Source organism: Enhydra lutris, unplaced genomic scaffold (genome assembly GCF_002288905.1).
Source record: "Enhydra lutris kenyoni isolate GAN:26980312 unplaced genomic scaffold, ASM228890v2 scaffoldscaffold12, whole genome shotgun sequence".
In the NCBI taxonomy this organism is placed as follows: domain Eukaryota; kingdom Metazoa; phylum Chordata; class Mammalia; order Carnivora; family Mustelidae; genus Enhydra; species Enhydra lutris.
The window spans coordinates 56,129,368-56,144,347 of record NW_019154096.1 but is presented as its reverse complement, the minus strand read 5'-3'; the positions used below and the strand labels follow the sequence as shown (position 1 = coordinate 56,144,347).

General features: G+C 45.2%; 1 protein-coding gene across 3 annotated transcripts in view; it reads right to left on the bottom strand.

Moving 5' to 3' along the window:
- The window catches only part of LOC111145180 (cilia and flagella associated protein 58), a 115,720-nt gene extending 100,807 nt beyond the window's left edge, over window positions 1-14,913 (bottom strand). The window contains exons 1-3 of one of the 3 annotated variants that reach the window (XM_022499894.1): window positions 14,814-14,913; window positions 14,303-14,470; window positions 8,195-8,266 (exon numbers count right to left, since the gene is read on the bottom strand). In XM_022499894.1, coding sequence (XP_022355602.1) covers window positions 8,195-8,200 — 6 coding nt within the window. In that variant the 5' untranslated portion in view covers window positions 8,201-8,266; window positions 14,303-14,470; window positions 14,814-14,913. Of the gene's footprint in view, window positions 1-293; window positions 462-8,194; window positions 8,267-14,302; window positions 14,471-14,813 lie in introns of those variants that run through there. The other 2 variants (XM_022499893.1, XM_022499892.1) reach the window with 2 other exon arrangements.
- Window positions 14,914-14,980: the final 67 nt, after the last annotated feature.

Below are 14,980 nucleotides of genomic sequence, written 5' to 3'. Positions count from 1 at the left end.
GAGCCTGTCATGTGCGAGTCTGGGAACTCATAAATTTCATACAACGTATAACACAGCGCCAATTTTAAGAGTGGGAGTGGGGTGTGTCTACCCAATCGAAGGAGAGACAGGAGGTAAAGGGGCCAGAACCATCAAGACAGAGGGGTGGGGTAAGGCTGCGGGTGGGGAATAGGATGTTGATGGCCGGGAATGCTGGGATCAATGGATGTGACAGGGGATAAGTGGATAGTAGGAGAGGACAACGGAGAGGAGTCAAGCAAGACACGACAGAGAGAGGGGCACTGACTCCTGACCTCGGCCATCCTGACGCTCTCTGGGGGTGGCCTTAGAGGCTGCTGTGGTAATCGCAGAAACTGGGCCCGAGTCTGAGGAAGGGGCTGTGCACTTTCCCCAGCGTCTAAAAGGGCGCCGCGTTATTTGTATCCAGTCCGGGAGGTGGGGCAGAAACCCGGCGCTCGGCGCGTCTTCCCGTCGCCTGGCAACCGCCACGCCCTCTAGGGAACCGAAGGACAACTGAAAGGGGCGGAGCCTGTGGGGCGGGCACCTGGGCTGGGTCTCTTAGAGGCTATGCAAATTATCCCGAATGGGGCGGAACCAAGGATAAGGAGGGGCGGGGCATCTGAGAGGCTAGGCGGAATCTCAAGGTCTGTTTTTTTTTTTTTTTTAAAGATTTTTTATTTATTTATTTGACAGAGAGAGATCACAAGTAGGCAGAGAGGCAGGCAGAGAGAGAGGAAGAAGCAGGCTCCCCAATGAGCAGAGAGCCCGATATGGGGCTCGATCCCAGGACCCTGAGATCATGACCTGAGCTGAAGGCAAAGGCTTAACCCGCTGAGCCACCCAGGCGCCCCTCAGGGTCTGTTTAAGAGGCTCTAGGGAGAGGGCAGTCGGGCAGATCCCCCAGGACGCTAGGACCAACGCTTAGATGGAAATGTGGATCAGAGGTTTCTGGAAGGACCGGCAGCCACTCTGCTCTCTGTGACAAAGAGTAGGTCGCAGGAACAAGAAATAATCTCAGATTGAGTTTTAATGCAACTCTAATGAAGCAGCTTCTGTGTGCAACACACAAAGGGGAAAGTAAGGCAGAGAAAACACAGACCCTGCTTTCAAAGAGTTTAGTCACCAGTGGTGAGAAAAATAGGGTGCAGCCTCATAGCACTCTGGGAAAACGGATGTGGAGCCACACCGTGAAAAGCTACCTTTCATCTGGGGCTCTTTTCTCAAGACCAGTTCTTCTCCCTCTCCTCCACCATCCCCTTTAGCCTGCAGGTACAAAGAACTGAAGTAAACAGCTTGGTCTTGAAATGTGGAAGACCCCTCTCTATATTATCATTTCCCTTTATCCCCATCCTTACTGCCACCTCTCCTCAGTCCCATAGCTATTCAGGCTACTATGCATGGATATGTATTTTGAGAAGTGTATACACTTTTATTAGTTTATTTTTTTTTTAATGTTTGACGATGATATTGGACTTACGGATCACCTTATTTTCTACTTTTTTTCACTCCATGTTCTTTTTTCAGATCTGTCCTTTTGCTGTTTGTATTGCCATCCTAGCTCATCACTTCTCATTGCTGCCTAGGATTCCATATTGGACATCCACACTGTGACTTCCATTCCCCAAATGGATACCAGCGTCACCTCCACCTCTCTGATACCACAAACAAAGCAGCGATAATCATCCTTGTCCTTGATCTTTTATGGACCTACATGCAATTCCTAGGAAAGATATGCCCAGGGATGAGACTGGTAAAGTTAAAGGGGATGCACAGGGCCACCACGATGGGTTACTCAATCTGTCCTGTACAAAGACATCCAGCCAGGGGACCTGTGGGGACTGGAACACAGTTCCTATCTTTCCTATGTCATGTGCCCTGCTGAAGGAAGACGTGCCGTTTTCTTCCCACAAAAACTCTGTTCCCAGGCAAGTCATGAACCTAGAAGGCTATAACCATCCAGAGGGTATGCCTTTTTCAAATTCATCTGCTTAGTGGTGGACACTATTTTCCAATGGAACAAAGGTGCCTTGTAGCCCGGAAGAACCCCTTCACCAAGTACTGCTGCATCACACCCCAGAATTACTGCCTTATACTACACTCCACTGCATAGTGTAAGGGTTTCTGTCCCCCCACTCCCATCCTTGCCAGCGCATGGTAGTTTATTCATAAACACTCACATGGTGTTTACTAAGTGCCAGATACTATTCTAAATGCCTTACAAATCCTGACTCATCTAATTAGCCAATTTGATAAATTCTGTCAATTATCATGGAAGTAATGTCAACATATTTTTGTTTTATTTTGCATCTCTCTAACTACTAGTAAAATTGAACATTTCTTCACACATCCATAAGCTACATGCGGTCCCCTTCTGTGAATTGTCTATTTATAGCCTTTGTCTATTTTTCAATTGCTCTTTTTCTTTTTGATTTGATTTGCAAGAGGACTTTGCAAAGTCTGGACATTAATCTGCTTTCAAAGACTGGAAATTTGGCTGAAGATAATAATCCTTCATTTTGTAGCCCTTCATCTTTTTTTTTCCTTTTTATATGCCCTTTCAGATAATTTAACAAGTCCTTCTCAACAAACCCAAGGTCATAAAGGTTTCTCTATCGTTCTCTTCCATTAGTTTCATAGTTTTATTTTTTAGCATTTAGTTCTTCAGTCCATTTGGAGTTCACTTTTGCATATGGTGTGAGATAAGGATCCAACTTTTTTCTCAATGGAGTGAGCCCATTTTCAGCATCTTGGTTCCCACATATAGATGGGTCTGTTATGACCTCTCTGGTTTGCTCCTGCGCCAGTACCGCAAGGTTTTATTATGATGGTTTTGTAGCCAGTCGTCAAGATTGGAGGGCAAGTCCCCCAACCCTACTTCTGTCAAGACTGCACTGGCTTCTCATGAACCTCCATTGCACCATATGATTTTCAGGATGTTTTTCAAGTTCCTCATGAGAAATCTTAATTGGAACATTACTGAACATGGGAGAAATTCACATTTGTACAATTATATCTCATTGATAAATGGAGATTGTATAGCTGTTAGACAAACGTGACATAATATGGCTGAGGCATACTGTGCATGGAGGTGATAGGCGAGGTGGAAGATGAAGCTGGAGAAGCAGCCTGAACCAAACTGCAAGCCCAGCTAAGAGAAATGAGGCGAGCATAGGACCTCAACACGACTCAGGCTGCATGGTGTGTTTACAGGAGACCTAATCACACCGTGGGACTATCAGGTTGTGGGACCACCATGATACAGAGAGACCCCATAACATCCCGGAAGGTGCATAAGGACAGAGAAAGATGGGGTGCCTGGGTGGCTCAGTGGGTTAAAGCCTCTGCCTTAGGCTCAGGTCATGATCCCAAGGTCCTGGCGTGGAGCCCAGCATCAGGCTCTCTGCTCAGCAGGGAGCCTGCTTCTTCCTCTCCCTCTGCCTGCTTCTCTGCCTACTTGTGATCTCTCTGTCAAATAAATAAATAAAATCTTTAAAACAAACGAACAAACAAAAAACAGAGAAAGACTTAGAGGGCCAGGCCACCCATCATATCTTGTCCTAGAATCCATTGTGGTGCTATATGTCTTCCCATTTCCCAACAATCCCCTGAAGGATTATTTTACAAGCAGATGACCTGCCAAGGTGACAGAAATTCAATCCAGAACATTTTTTTAAAGCACTGGCTATACTGTAGGTACAAGACTGCCCATGGGAACCACAGAACTAACTAAGGCAGAGACACAGCCCTTGCATTCACGATCTGGCTTTGGGGGAAAGAGAGACAGGAAAGTCTGGAATTAATTCTAACACTATACGATGGTCTAGATCATCTAGAACATGCCATGCCAATAGTGAGCACAATGGGTGCTCTGGCAATCTAGACACTGATGCCTGAGAGCTTCACTTGCAGCATAGGGACAAAAAAAAAAAAAAAGAGAGAGAGAGAGAGAGAGAGAGACCAAAACAAAGGAAATCAAGGAACCACAGGAAGTGGAGAGGAACATGCCACGTTCAAATCACAGGGAAGAGATGCAGGTGGACATCAACTTGGATGGCTGAATGGATGAGAGGATGGGTGGTTGGACAAATTAATTGCTGCTGATGAAAGTGCTTCGTTTCCAGTTTTACAGATTACTGAGGACCCTGCTCCCTTCTGTTGTTGTAATAAAAAGGAGCACTAGGTGGCAACATACTACCAAAAGTCCTCACCTTTTAAAGTCTCAAGGAGAAACTCTGGCCCGCCAAGATTGGGTCAGCCCCTAATTTTAGGCAAGAAGGCTTCTGTCAATTTCATTTCTCATTACATTCACTTAATTTATTTAGTGACCATCTACTATATGCCCAACCTATATTGCATACTGTGGAGAATATAAAAGGAGCTGAAGAAAGGCTCTCCTCCCATGGGAGCATAGGAAAATCAAAACATATATGGAACCCCTCCCCCACACAAAAAAATTTTAAAACAGTCCAAGGTTGGATGTCCTAAGCATTGAAATGAGGATGTCGGAATATAATATCCAGTGTAATCCAGACCCTTTAACTTTCTCGTGCCTTCCTTCTCCCACAGCTCCCTTCTCATCCCAATGGCTTCTTTCAATTCTTCGTACATGTTCTTTCCCAATGCTTGGAGTTCACAGAGGCGGATCTTTCTGTCCCGTATACTCGACGCGTCCTCTTCACCTGGCTGGCTCCCATCTACCCTTCCTTCAGACCTCACTTTCTCAGGGAGATCTTTTCTGACCAGCTCTCAACACCAGATTACCTTTACAAGTACCATGTATTCTGTTTCTTGGACGCCCCCTGAAATGGTAATGAATCAAATATTCACAGAAATAGTTGCTTAATGTTTGTCTTCTCTACCAGACTATCAAATAACAAGAAGACAAAGATCATGTATATCTTGTTCAGCCCTGTCTCCATTGGTGTTACAGGCTGCACCATGTTCCCCTAAAATTTGTATGTTGAAACCCTAACCCACACTTGCCAGAATGTGACTATATTTGGAGATATGGCCTTTAAAGAGGTGACTGGGTAAAAATAAGGCCATTAGGGTAGGGTAGGCCTAACACAATCTAAATTGTATCCTTATAAAAAGAGGAAATTTGGACCACGAAAAGACACGGGGATTCATGTACACAGAGGAAAGACACAGTGAGAAGACCATCTGCAAGTCACTCAGAGAAACTAGACCCACTGACACCTTGATCTTGGTCTCCTAGCCACCAGAACCATGAGAAAAGATATTTCTTGTTGTTTAAGCCACCCAGTCAGTGGTTCTTTGTTATGGCAGCCCAGCAAACTAATATAAATGGCCATCATTCCTCTCAGTTTATAACTATTAAGTGAATGTCTATTGAATTAGTTCTAAAATAAGAAAGAAAAGTGAGGGATGGCATATCAGGGACAGCTATGTGGTAGACATAGCCCCTGAACTTGACCTTAAATGATACAGATGGATTAGAGACATGTAAGAAAATTGAAGGAATCCCAAGTACAGGAAGGAGCATTGGGCAGGAACAAGGCAAGAATGCAAAAATCCTGCTACAGGGAAGCAGGGGTCCCTCTCAGAGGCCAGTGGACACTAATTTGATAAGAAGGCACAAGTGAATGCAGAGAAGTGCCTGCAAACTCGAAGACGAGGGACGGCCAAAGACATACCCATTCGCTCTGCCACATAATTTGAATATATGATCATGAACTGTAATACCTCTGCAAAGCTCTTTGTTTAAACCTGGATATAAGTGCCTTCCACAGTATCCTCCTAGGATTTCTAAGCTATGTGTTGTGACTCCTTAATAAGGACAGAGTTATATACATAGCATTCACCTCCATAGTAGCCAGCAAGGACATAAAGTTAAACTCCAGAAAAGCAGAAAGAAACACTGAGATGTGGTCCTACATGGAACTAACCAGCCGGCAATGCAAAGCAACTGGGCCCTAATGGAAACCTACTCCTCTAAGGGATCAGAGAGGTCCTGGAGGCAATTGAGGGGGTGGGGGTGTCTGCACAGCCCACAATCCCCTTCTCTGAGACTAGTAACTCCCACCAGGAAGTATATTCTTCCCAAAAGCCAAAGTGTTATAGATGGCCCTATCTGACTCCCTGGGGCCATAGCTGAAAGGGTCAGGGTGAAGACCTGACCCACAAGAGGTCAATTCCATTAATTTTCCTGGGGATCTATAATTGGGGTCAAGAGTTGCAAGCCATTCATTGCTGGAGCCTGGAACTGAGCCTGCGAAGCCCAGGAGAGGCAGAGAAAGGTAGGCTGAGTAGAGGGAAGAATAAAGCAAATAAAAGTGGAGGTGAATCCACAGGCCCAAGAGAAGAAGGGGGCCTTCTTGGTGGCTGATGCCTCTTCAGAGCCTGGTCACAATCCCAGGAAGGCCCAGCAACACCTACTTGAGTTCTGCCAGATACAACCAACCTCCTAACAAACCTGCCTCATTTCTTTAAGCTACATGGACTTAGTTTCCCTTGCTTATACTCCCCCAAAACCCCAAAGCCCTGACCAACACAAACCCTGTTTATGCGGATATTCTTCTGATGTTGCTTAAATTTAGAATCCATGAAATCTAAACACTGTATTTGGGGCCCCAAACAGCAGGGTGGAAACTGCTCCATTCATCTGATCTAACATTTCTCCTCCTGGCTGTTGAGAAGATTAAAAGCCCACGTGTACCCGAAAACTGTTAGCACTTATCAGCCCACCCCAGCCTGCTCACCTTGGACAGCGGAACGGAGTCCCAGCTGGCCAGTGCTCTCCAAAACTGTGCGGGCTATGTTTTATTCCTTTAATCTGCTCCTTTTCCAGCCTGCCACGGACCGAACTTCACAGAACATTTGTTGAGCATCTGACATAGGTTCCCAAAGCGTCTCCATACAAACTCCCCTCTTGACACCAGCTACAAAGCTCGAAGCTCAGGCAGATTCATCAGGAAGATGGAAAGATTGGCCATGAGGTAGAAGCAGTGGGCAACCCCCCACCCTGCAGGCAATCATTTTTACCAGAAGGGGATGGCAGTGTCGCTGTCACCCAACCTGCCTTGCATTTTCTTGGCTTAACAGCAACTGCGCTTCTCCAGTCAGATTCCTTTTGGGTCTGACTGGCTCATGCAGTTGGTGCTCCTGCCAGAGAGGCCAGGCCAAGACTGCAGCCTGATGCCTGCTGAGAGCCAGTGAGGACTTCCGCAAACCCACTGGCTGACCACATTAGTTAAAAAGACTGAGGAGCTCCATGCAACCTGTTCCCACTACAAATGAATAATTAAATTGAATAAATAAATGAGTGAATAATTTTTTATAAAAAATCCAAGCACAAATCCCTTTGATGGTGGGCCAGTATCTTCCTCTGGCTATTCCCCGAAAGCACCATATTTTTGAACATCTCTAGCCTTTCCATATGCTGGTCCTTCGTCAGGAATATCCTACGACTCCTTCTGTGTCCAGTTAGCCTTCTCAAAGCTCAGCTCAGTGTCATCTCCTCCAGGAAGTCTTCCCTAATTAGGAGCTCCTCTTCTGTGTTGCTAGAAAACCTCCGTGTCACTGTCAAAAATAATACTGTATCCATGTGTTTATTTTTGTCTTTCCCACCAGGCTAGAGGGACCAGTATTTTTTCTTTAAATATATTTATGGTGCTTGGAGCACCTGGGTGGGTCATTGGGTTAAAGCCTCTGCCTTCAGCTCAGGTCATGATCCCAGAGTCCTGGGATCGAGTCCCGCATCAGGCTCTCTGCTCAGCAGGGAGCCTGCTTCCTACCCCCCCACCCCCCCGCCTGCCTTTCTGCCTACTTGTGATCTCTGTCAAATAAAAAAATAAATAAAAAAAAACATATATATATATATATATATATATACACACACACACACACACACACATATAGATATATATATATATATATAGATATATATATATATATGGTGCTGACCCAGAAGAGAAAGTTTGATGAAGAAAGGAAAAACACAACTCACTTACACACTCAGGCACACAGTAGCTACTCTTAGGAGTGACTGAAGGAAGTTAAAACCATTGGAACACAAACATTTGGGATCCTAAGGTAGTTAACCAAAATCATCTCCAGGTACACAGCAGGTCCCCCAGCAGAAGTATGAAGGATTACAGTAAAACCATTTATCTCCCGTCTTCCCCAATCCTTGATACAAGTGCCAAAGCTTGAACCAAATGTTTTTTCTTACCCACATGCCCAGATGCACAGTAGGTTCTCAACGAAAATTGACAACTCCCTTCTCATAGCTGCAGATAAGCACCTAGAAAACAAAACTATTTGTTATATTAAAGGAATAAACTCTCCTTTCTACCCTGTGGGCAGGTTTCTTTCTTTCCCATCTCTGCTGCCAGATCTATTGTATGATTTCAGCAGCAGAACATGACCATTGAGCTACTACTGAGAACAGGTGTTCTCAGAGACAATGGGAAGGAGGCAAAAGCCTTGAGCCCTTCCTCCCACCCCCCAAGGAGCTTGAAACCCAGCTGAAGCTGAGCAGAACCATTCAAACCTCCAGGACAGCAGAGACCAGTCTAAATCGACATTGTATTTTTAGACTCTAGCACCAGAGTCTGCCAACTTTTTCTGTAAAGAACCAGACTAAGAACTACTGTGGGCTTCACAGGCCACATGGTCTCTGTACTCAACTCTGCTATTGGAGCATGAAAGCAGCCGCAGACAGTACAGAAATGAATGGGCATGGTTTTGATCCAGTAAAACTTTATTTACAGAAACAGGTGGCACTCCGGAGTTGGCCAGCCACCGTTTGCCAACTCCTGATTTAGCGCAATGCCTGGCATGCAGTGGGTGCTCAAATATTTATTGAATTAATGAATGCATAAATGAATGACTAAGGAATGAAAGAAGGCAGGTTTTTTTCCTAGGATTACAGCTTGGTGGTTTAAAGTCCCAGCGTAGGGCTCCTGGGTGCCCCAGTTGGTTGAGCATCTGCCTTCAGCTCACGTCATGATCCCAGAGTCTGGGGATCGAGCCCACATCAGTCTCCTTGCTCAGTGAGGAATCTGCTTCAACCTCTCCCTCTACTCTTCCCCTGCTCCTGCTCGCTCTCTCTCTCTCAAATAAATAAATAAAATCTTCAAAAAAAAAAAAAAAAAAAAGAAGCCCCAGTGTACCATCTCTAGACATTAATTACAGGGAGAGTAATGAATTCCTACTGACCAGAAATAAGTTTGATAGAAATTATCTGACCAACTTCCCCACTCCAAGTGCTGTGTGTTTGGAAATTTGACATGTATAAACCACTAACAGCTTTCATAACAGAGATGTGAGCTAGAGGAGTGGTTTAAAGAAGGAGTTTTGGGGGGTGCCTAGCTGGCTTAGTCAGTGGAGCATGAGACTCATAATCTTGGGGTTGTGAGTTTGAGTCCCATTCTGGGTGTAGAGATCACTTATGAATAATTTTTTTTTTTTTTTAAGTAGGCTCCATGTCCATTCTGGAGCCCAGTGCAGGGCTTAAACTCATGACCCTGAGGTCAAGACCTGAGCTGAGATCAAGAGCGGGTGCTTGGGACGCCTGGGTGGCTCAGTTGGTTAAGCAGCTGCCTTCGGCTCAGGTCATGATCCCAGCGTCCTGGGATCGAGTCCCACATCGGGCTCCTTGCTCATCAGGGAGCCTGCTTCTCCCTCTGCCTCTGCCTGCCATTCTGTCTGCCTGTGCTTGCTCTCTCTCCCTCTCTCTCTCTCTGACAAATAATTAAATAAAATCTTAAAAAAAAAAAAAAAGAGTGGGTGCTTAACTGAGCCACCCAGGCAACCCAAGAATAAAAATCTTTGAAAAAATTAAAACAAAGAAGCATTTTTTTCTCTTACTCTGAATAATGACTCATCAGTCAGTTGTAGCCTGCATTTTTATTTTCAAAAAAGGGTAAGAGATGTGTAGAGAAAGAAGAGGGAATATATCAGAGTGTCTCACATGTAGTAAGCATGAGGATTGTTTTTAAGGAATTTGTCTTTCAATTATAACACACTTTGATGTGTGAGTATATTGGGTTCTGAGGTAAAGTATATTTTCAAAAAAGTTTAGAAAACATTTTAACCATTGTAATCTCATTCTTGGGGAAATTCAGTGTGGTTGTACCCTTGAAGGGGATTTACTTTGAACAGAAAGATGTAGCATAGTAGTTATGGTCAAGATTCTGGAGCCAAAGTCCCTGGTTCAAATCCTGACTCTGTCACTTACTAGTGTGCGACCTCAAGCATGTTACTTGGCCTCTGTGGGCCTCATTTTCTTCATCTGTTAAATGGGAATGCTACTGATACCTTCTGTGTAGGGTTACCACAAGAATGAAACAAATCGTTATATATAACGTGCTTAAAGGATTTTATAACCATATGGTAAATTTTTATATTTTTATAAATTATTTATTTATAATATTATTTTTATATTTTATAACCACATGGTAAAAGTTTTACCTACTATCCTGTCACTAAACAACATGACCTAGTCTCTCTGGGCTTCACTTTTTTTGGTAAAAAATCTCTAACCTGCTGGTTCCAAAATTCCTAGAAGAGGGAGGAATTCCCAGCACAGACCTTGGACAAAGAAACAACCAAATGTAAATCATCCGTGCTATTCAACGGACTCATCTGCGGTCTCAGCAAAGCAGCCTGTTCCAGTGAAATGCTCTGGAAACCAACTTGTTATCACCTCGTGAAACTGCACACGAAGATGTATTCATGATGGCAAGAGATCGACCAAATCAAGGAAAATGCTCTTTTTTTCCCATCCATCACTCTGTTCATGACTAGCACTGGCTTCCTGTTTCTCCCATTGTTGTGTATTTTATTCCACATACTGGGATAATCACAGCTGGGGGTGAACAGGAAATCTGTCCCCCTGTTGGTTTGGATATATTTTTTTAATATTCTTGACTGTAAAGTCCAGTGTGAGACTGCCCTGCAGCTGGTCTGGTGTTGGTCTATTGTCACCTTTCACTGTGGAATTTGAGGTGACATCTGGCACCTGAAAGAATTCCATTTACCTTCACACACACACACACACACACACACACACACACACACACACACACACGAGAAACAAGCCAACAGAAAAATGGGTAAAGTTCTGACTAACTACAAATGAAGAAATAAAAATGGCCAATAATCATGTTCCGTTCAGCCTTACTTGTCATTAAAGAAGTACACATCAACACACTGAGATATGTTGTGCTGTGAAAGAAGCACACTAGAAGAACCTGGGTGGCTCAGTTGGTTAAGTGTCTGACTCTTGATTTCGGCTCAGGTCGTGACCTCAGGGTCATGAGATGGAGCCTTGCATCGGGCACCAAGTTCAGCATAGAATCTGTTTGAGATTCTTTCCCTTTCCCCCTGCTCCCCCTGCTCCCATGCTCTATCTCTCTCTAAAATAAATAAGTAAATAAAACCTTTCTTTAAAAAGGCTTGTTTCAAAAAAAGCCCAATGTAGGGCTCCATCTCAGGACTCTGAGATGGTGACCTGAGCTGAAACCAAGAGTCGGACATGTAACTGAGCACTCCCTTCCCCTTTTTAGTAAGTTATTATTGGATTTTTGACTGATACATTATTAGTGCCTAATAAGAAAAGAATTCCAACCATTGAGGTTTTTTTAGTGTAAATGACTTTTTTATTTCTATATGTTGTATTTGTACTCTTTAAAGCTGCCTATTTTTTCAGTACTATTTCTATTGTTTTATCTTTTTAAATAATTTTATCTTTGTAATTATATTGAACATAACTATTTCATAGTCTTTTTCAAACTGTTCTATTGTACAGAGTTCTTAAGAGGCTAATTCTCTTGTTTGTTATACCTACCAATCCCATCCCTCATGCGGTTCATTCCCTAGTTTATAATTTCTTACTATAAACTCATCTCCAATAGGGGTTGTTTATGCTGCGAGAGATCAGAAGAAACAACTGGGTTTTGCAATCACGTCTGACAGGACCAAGGAGAGTCATCTCTTTGGAACCAGCTTTGATATTTTGTGCCGACTTCAGGATTCCCTCACCACATGGGTTATGTAAACTGGGGCCTCACACCTACACATGCGGTAGCCAGGCTGGTGGTTTCCATTTCTATAGCAGACAACTTCAGCTGATCCAGAGCCCCAGACAAACCACAAACTTCCTCACTGGAGTCCTGGACAAGTGGGAGAATTCTTTTCCCCATCCTCTACTCCCTAAGGTCCTCTGCAGGGTCCCAGCTGTGGGCAGGGGTCCCTGGTCCAGGCCTCTGCCTTTCTAGAACCCAAGACCTGAGTGAGTCCTCACCTCCAGTCAGCCATTTGAGGTTTTGTTTTTTTTTTTTTTCATTCAGGCTTATTTAAAATAAGTCTACTCTCCCAAGGTGCTTCTGAGTTCTCTCTTCTTGCCTCACCCCTAGAGCTCCCCCTTTCTTCCTTTCAATCCTTGCTATCTGTTTTGTTTTGTTTTTTTTTTTTCCCCCAGCTCTTCTGTGTTTGAAGCAAAGGGTCCCTAATTTCTTGGTCCCTCTTGCTCCTGGAAACTGAATCTTTGTTCTTTCCAGTCTTTTGAAAACCCTTTCTAGAGTAAGCACAAGGCACTGTGGAAACTACATGGCAAGGAGGGAGACTGTAACCTAGATTGTTCAAGGAAGAGTTCCTGGACGAGAAATTGCCTACTTTGAAGACTGAATGCACATTAGCCAGGCCAAAAAAAAACCAAAAACAAAAATAAAAGTGTGTGTGTATGGGGTGACAGTTTACGGAAAGAGGTGGGTGACAGTTGCAGGCAGAAGATAGAGCACATGTGAATATCTATGGGATGGGGATAGGAATGAATCCCATATCACATTCTGAGAAGCACTAGTTCCAGGAGCTACAAGGACTTTGGTGGGGAATGTGTAGTGAGATAGGAGATTGGCAAGACAAGTCAAGGCCAATTCGTAAATGGCCTATGTACCCAATTAGGATAGTGGACTCTCCTGAGAGCGGAAGAGAGCCCACTCAGGTGACCACCAGGATACACAGAGTGAAATCATCAAGCTTAAAAGAAAGACAAATCTAATAAATGTTCCTCATATAAATAAGTATACACAGTCGGTTAGAAATTACTGAAACAACTTTGCACACAGGATGATAATCCCAGAGGGCACTTAAGTACTGACCTTCACATTCCAGCATACGTAACCCTGAACTCTTACCCTAAGGATTATAGGGCAGTGTGGGGGTGCTTAGGTCAGTGTTCCTACCCTCCAAGAATTTCTTCTGCCGACTTTGGGGAGTATGAGTACCCCACCCATCCAATTTGCAGACATTTTGGCAAATACAGCTCTTCCACACATGTTTCCCTAGATCACTCAGTCAAGAAGGAAGAATTTCCTCTGCCCCCTTAAAATCCTTCCACTAGCAAGACCAAGAATCAAACAGACATGAGACAGATTTTTTAACAGGAGATAAAATCAAATTTAGGTTTCTATGGAAGGGGAACCCACACAGATGAGGAAATTGCAAAGACCGTGAGGTAACAGGAGCTAAAGTGACCTGAGGAGAGGAGAAGGGACCTGAAGATACAAAGGGGAGAAAGACCAGTAGCAGGTCAGTGAAAGGAAAAGTTTGGAAAACAAAACTTGCCTTATTATGCAGAGAATTTTCTTAGGTTAAGAGGAATCTCTGTTAATAGCTCTCCTCCTAGTGCAGGCAGCCTGTTGATGGGGAGGTAAGGAGCTTTTCCTGAATCTGCCCCGGGTTTGATTGATTCTAACTCAAAATAATGTTCCTGCCAAACTGGCCCATCTTGGAGCAGCCGGCCCTTGGCCCCTACAAGCCCATTCCCCACCCCTCCCCCATCAGCCACCCAGACTCTGCCACAACTGTCCCCGATTTAAGGAAAGCACTAGGAGCAACAGAAGACGCTGGAAAACAAGAGTAACCTGGGCCAAGGGCCAGGGGGTCTATTTTTAGCACTTTGTCTCACTGCCTGTTTATCTTTGAGACTCAGCTTAATGTCTTCCAGGCGAGTGTCGAAGTTATTTGGCGGGCTCCAAGAGGAAAGCAAATAGGTGATCTAGGACCCAACAGCAGTAGCAGTGGTGATAACCATTTGGACGGTGTGTTCCCCTCATCTGCCCCATGGTCCCCTCAGGGGTGTCTGACTTCCCCAAAGCCACTTCACGCAGGATTGATTCAAGCCGTCGCCGGCCACTTCTACCGGCTGTGACACTGGAGGAGGCCACAAGGGGGAAAGAAGACGTTATGGACTTTATGAACTTCATAAGCCACGAAGGCCCACCAGGGGGGTGCGGCCGCTGTCCCTCCTGGCCTCCCCCCAGTGCCCTCGCACCTAACTTCACCGACAGGGTCTAACTCCCCAGACGTAAACACACGCCGGACGCCACAGCGCCCTCTACAGACGGCAGCGGGCGGTGGCCAGGCTCCTTTGTGCCGGCTTACTCCGGGAGAAAGGCGACGAAGCGTTGGCTTCTCGTTCCATCTGGTGAGTTACTTCATTCTGTTCAAGCCGCAAAAAAGAAAAGGGCCGGCATCGGGTCTCGATTTATATTTCCCTCCCGAGGACAAAAGAGGTGGCCCCTGGGATTCCGCCGCTTGTAAAACGCGCCGCGGGAAAACGCGCAGCCTTCAGGCAGTGCTTTAACCCCTTCCATCCCGTCGGCCCAGACCGATTTTTAAGGGCGTCCTCCCCGACTCCCTGTCCACACGCACCGGTTGACTCCAGTAACCGGAGCCCGGCTCTCCCCGTCACGCTCCAGTTATGCTGACCCTTCTGGAGTTTCTGGGGGTGGTCAATGGGCCGACCTCTGTGGCAACACCGGCTCCGGGCCCCCGCAACCCACCTGGTCCTCCTTAAGAAGCTTCCGCAGCCAGGAGTAGAGGCGGGTGTTTTGTTCTTATAAGGAGGAAAAAGTTTCTGTGACATCCAGGAAATGAGTAACTCCGCAGCCCTTAGGGCCGCGCTGATGGAGGCCAGAAGGCGGGAGCCGGCCGGGGTATCGCCGCCCCC